Source organism: Argentina silus (assembly GCF_951799395.1).
Source record: "Argentina silus genome assembly, chromosome: 4".
NCBI classification, from domain to species: Eukaryota; Metazoa; Chordata; class Actinopteri; order Argentiniformes; family Argentinidae; genus Argentina; species Argentina silus.
In genome coordinates, this window is record NC_139658.1 from 5,360,571 (window position 1) to 5,365,814 (window position 5,244).

At 41.4% G+C, this 5,244-nt stretch overlaps 1 protein-coding gene across 1 annotated transcript; it reads left to right on the forward strand.

Annotated features, from left to right (window-relative positions):
- Positions 1-417: 417 nt before the first annotated feature.
- Positions 418-4,960, forward strand: synprb (synaptoporin b; the record flags this gene model as incomplete). Its single annotated transcript, XM_083667635.1, has 5 exons — positions 418-441; positions 2,474-2,598; positions 3,917-4,115; positions 4,326-4,517; positions 4,604-4,960. 5 exons carry the CDS (start codon positions 418-420, stop codon positions 4,958-4,960), a joined length of 897 nt encoding a protein of 298 aa, XP_083523761.1.
- Positions 4,961-5,244: the final 284 nt, after the last annotated feature.

The following is a 5,244-nucleotide window of genomic DNA, read 5'->3' on the forward strand; positions in this document are numbered from 1 at the left end:
ACTGCATCTTTTGCTGTCAGAATTTGATGGATAACGGTTGATTCAACAGTAGGCTAATCAGGTAATGTAACATTGCCATGCCATGGCCATCTGTTTAAGTGACACTGGAAATAATTAAAACACATATATGTAGCAGCATTGACATAAAATACAACGTTTTACTTTTTGACATTAGAATAAGCGCTGGATCTCCGCAAACACATTTGGCGCGTAAAGCACACATCCGCGTGCATAAGGTGGTGCGTAAGGAAATGAGAAGTTATGGAGAGGAGTCTCTTTTCCACCCAGATATATCCAGTCTGCTCTCCCCTCCCTCTAGGAATCTCTGCACTCTCTCCATCTTTCTACATCAGTAGCAGTTTTACAGCAGGATGAGAAACACCCTGTGGAGAGGAACTTGCGCTCAGTGATTTTTAAATGTGTATGGTCATATTTGCCCCGGTAAGTTTTTGGTTTTATTTACATTTCTTTTAACCTAAGTGTGATACATTGATTTAGATTCTAATGGTGATAGAGTCTGCTCATTAGCTTGATAAATGTACAAGTGTGTATGTGTGTGTTCTATTGTTAGTTCATAGATAGTCTATTCTATTTCCATCAAGTTGAACTTTGAAACCTTATCACCTTACTCACCTCTACTATGATGTTAGAAAATGTTTTTCTGTTTTTGTGTGTGTGTGTGTGTGTGTGTGTGTGTGTGTGTGTGCGCGCTCGAGAGAGAGAGAGAGAGAGAGAGAGAGAGAGAGAGAGAGAGAGAGAGAGAGCATGGAGCATGTACAGTATGTATTTCAACAGGTTGAGTCACTCTATGGCGCTGAGCCCACCCTCTACCTCACAGTAGGCAGCTCTCCGTTTGCAGTCTTCCCATCTCTAAATTATTCATTTGTTTTGTTGTTTAAAAATCAATCATAAACCTTGATCATCAGATATGGTACCCCCCCCTCTCTCTCTGTCTCTCTCTCCCTCTCTCTCTGTCTCTCTCTATCTGTCTATGTGTGTGTGTGTGTCTGTGTGTCTGTGTGTATTTGCAACTGAGCAAATCCAGTGGATCAGGTTTATATCATTCACAGAATACCATAATCTAACTGTCCAGATTATAGCAGAACTATGATGCTCTTTGTCTGAACCACCTAACATTTGATAACAAAATATACATTCACATTCATGAAAAGCCTTGCTCCTCCTCAGATTATAATGCATGTCTTATCTTGAAACCCACAGAACAGTACTTATGGGTAGCACACCATTTCACACAGAATACATCAATGCTTATTATGTTATTATGTATTGCCCATGATTTAGCCTATTCTCTTGAATCAGTTGTACATTTTGAGGAATCAGAGACACTTTGGGAAAATTGGAATTTGTCCAATAGATTTGTTTGAAGACTGAAATGGACAATATGTATGGCCTAGAGATAAACCTCATTCTAGACCATTAACTATCTTAAAAGAAAAGATGAGAAAACAGATGGATTCAAATAATATCAAGAGGCTTTGACAACAGCCTCGTTTCTGAGTTGCGGCATTCTAGTAATAGTGCTGCTACAAGTTATGATGTCTCAAATTACTAGGATATGAGTAGACAAGACAGATCAATCACCTCACAGAAAGTAACCTAATCACTGACTTTTAATTATACTGGCAACTTCTTTCATTTAATGAGATGGGGTCTGAATCATTTGGATCCCTAATCACTTTGGTTTACTGCAACAACAAGCTTGCTATGCTGTATATTAAACCTTGAGTTTCTTTGTTTCTCTGTCTGTCTGTCTGTCTGTGTCTGTCTGTCTGACTGTCTCTTTCTCTCTCTCTCCCTATCTCTCCTATCCTCTATGAAATTAAGATTAAGGTTGATTATCCAGGTGGTGCTGGATCCTGATTGGAATTGACCAGTTCTTGTGTCCTGTCCCAGGTGTCAAGACCAGACAACAGCAGGAGATTAGTGCCAGTAGCCTGACTGCCAGACCCACAGACAGATGCTAAGGAAATTAATTAGATTTCAGTCTCCTACAGTCTCTCACATATAATCTAGTCTAGATGATATCTCTTATAGCATATAAAATGAGTACTACATTTGACAGCTAGTTCATACCTGTACTATTCATGTAGTCATCTAATAGATCTGTACAGTTCCCCAATAAGCATTCACCTTTGCATTCAACCTGAAGACAAGCAACCAAGCATTTGCTCTCTCTTGTGTGCACCATAGGCCTATTGTACAGGTTACTGATAACTTATATAAAAAAGAAAAAAAAAAAAAGGTTACTGACAATGTCAACTTCAGTTATAGATTGTCCTGACTGCTCCATTAAGGCCAGCTGTTAGTCTGGCATCCCGTTGAGCACCAGACTGGAGGAGGAGCAAAGTCAAGCCTGCGCTCCATGTCTGCTGACTCATCATTTACAGAAACCTGAGGTGTTAGTCAATAGTTGATGACACTGTGATGATGATACGTTTGCTGTTTTTCACAGATTTTTGCCATTTGTGCATTTGCAACATGTGGAGGGTACACTGGTCACCTGCGGGTTAGAGTGGACTGTGTGGATAGGAGCCAGAGCAACCTGAGCATGACCATTAACTTTGCCTATCCCTTCAGGTAAAACAACACGCTGGTAGTCACAACAGTCACTGCTATTCATAATAATGCTTTCTCTAAAATGATACTGTACACTCCCTCTCTATCTCCCCGTGCAAGTGTACACACAAACACAAACACACCCACGCACACACACACAGACACACACATACACCAGAATCATGCCAGGATCAATCTCTGGGATTTTTGCCTAGCTCATAGACACTTCTCAGAAAGCAGAAAGAAAGAAAATAAGCTTTGGGGTTGGAATCCCTCAAGGCACAACCTGTGATATAGAATATCAAAAGAATACCTCACTATATTTGGTAGGCCTTCTTATGAAGTATGAAGGAACATATAGGAACAGAGTAATGGCTGAGATGGACAACGGGACATGATAAAATGCCCCTCAGCAGGAATTAATTGAAAACAAGAAACGGGTTAGCGCCCCACTCAGCTAAAGCAGTTTTGTTTTTACTGACAGCCACTCGAACAATCACTACATTCAATACTAATGACCTAATGATTATTTTATTCAAGGTATGAATTATACCTCATCTACAGTGTGAACAATAAGAAGTTGGAGTGGAAGGGTCATGTCTCATTGGCTGTCACAGTCAGGCACACATCACATTCATACAGCTAAACATTCCACAATGTGTGTAAAGTCACACTGTAATCAATGTTCCCTAGCGTAGCCTTGATTAAACAATGGAGTCTGAGAAAGCGTTTTAACAGACTTGGTGTTGCAGGAGAATTTCTAGAGGCTGAGCAACAATGCTACTTCTCTGTTTTCAAACCTTTAGAATGATTGAAAGAGAATGTTTAGCTTTAAGCTGATGGAATGTGTCAGTGTTGGGAGAGATAAGTACAGCCTGATCTCATCATTTTGTACGATATAATACAAAAGTAGTGTCAGAGGTCAGAGAGACGTAAAGAGGTTTACTGGCAGGGAGATACAAAAGGAATAATGCTTTGGTAGGTGGTAAGTTGGGGTTGGCGAGTGGACGTATAATCAAGACTTGCAACACGAATATCACAGTTCGAAACGGCTTTGGGATGATTTTTACAAACATTGTTTTTGTACTTTGAAGCTATCCCTAAAAGTTAAAAGGGTTATATAATATATACAAAATCTCTGGTTAAAAGGATGGTTAAAAACCTATTTTAAGTTAAATATCATCTTACCCTGAGTTGTCAGTGAAAGCTTCTCCAGTTCTCTGTTCTCCACTTTGCTACCTCAGCACAGTTTTTGCTGTTGACGTTTTGCAATGATACTGTGTTGCAGCCACGCTATCTCATACACGCACACTGGGACCATGTTGTTTTTGCCCCATAGGTTGCAGCAGGTATATTTCAACGCCCCCACTTGTGAGGGAAAGAGACAAGAGACCCTCTTCTTGGAAGGGGACTACTCTTCCTCAACGCAATTCTTTGTGTCTGTTGCCGTATTTGCCTTCCTGTACTCCCTGCTGGCCACCATTATTTATATCTTCTACCAGAACAAGTATCGAGAGAACAACAGAGGCCCACTTGTGGTGAGTGAGTAAATAACTGGTTGACTAATGTGATGACATTGGTGTATGCAGGCCCATTGAATTAATCATATTAATTTGAATGGATTCTGTAATGTATTTCTCTCTTTATCCCTACAAATCTTTTTTATATTACCCTGTCTTGCTCCATCCCTAAATTGCCTCAGTTTCATTGGACCTCAAACCCCTCTGTATTTCTCCATTCCTAAACAGGATTTTATTGTGACAGTGATCTTCTCCTTTATGTGGCTGGTAAGTTCATGTGCCTGGGCCAAAGCGCTGTCTGATGTCAAGGCAGCCACAGATCCTACCCAGGCTCTCCTGCTCATGTCCGCCTGCAGAGTCAGGACAAACCGATGTGCTGCTACCCAGGAGCCAGTGTGGTCTGGCCTCAACACATCTGTGGTGGGTCAACAACCACCTGATCATTTCAATTCACAAAGCCATTTTGATCTTTAGACACAAACTGAAAATCTCCTCTCTTCCTGCAGGTTTTTGGTTTTATAAACTTTGTCCTTTGGGCTGGCAATATTTGGTTTGTCTTCAAAGAGACCGGCTGGTACAAGACAGGCCAGAGATATCCAACTAGGAGTGCGTCCGAGAAGCGGGCCAGTGGGATGAGTCAGCGGCTCTACAGCCAGAGCAGCTTTGACCAACCAGGGGAGAGTTTTGGTCAACATCTTTACAGCCAGAGCAGCTTCGACCAACCAGGGGGAAGAATTGGCCAACAACCGTACAGGCAAGGTAGCCTTACCTTGCCGCAGACCCATCTAGGCCCACCAAACATCTACAGCCAGGAGGATAGACTCGCCTCCAAAGGGCCTTTCATATTTGTCAATGAAATTTAGATCTCATTCCATAAGATTTACCCCTGTCATTTTGACTAGAGAAAATCTGTCAGAGATAAGCAGGTATGGCCCATAGGGGCACAGCATCTGCTAGTTGTCTTGAATTAATGTTTAATTGATGGTAAAATCATGAGGTATAGGGGATGTTGAGGGCAACAAACATGCACCCCTTAAAAGTGAAGGTTACAAGGGCAGGTGGATGAAGGTGTAACATCTATGGATGAAAGAGTAGGTACTGTATATGGTGAGATGGAAAAAGGAAGGGAGGAAGGTCAGCGAAGTGA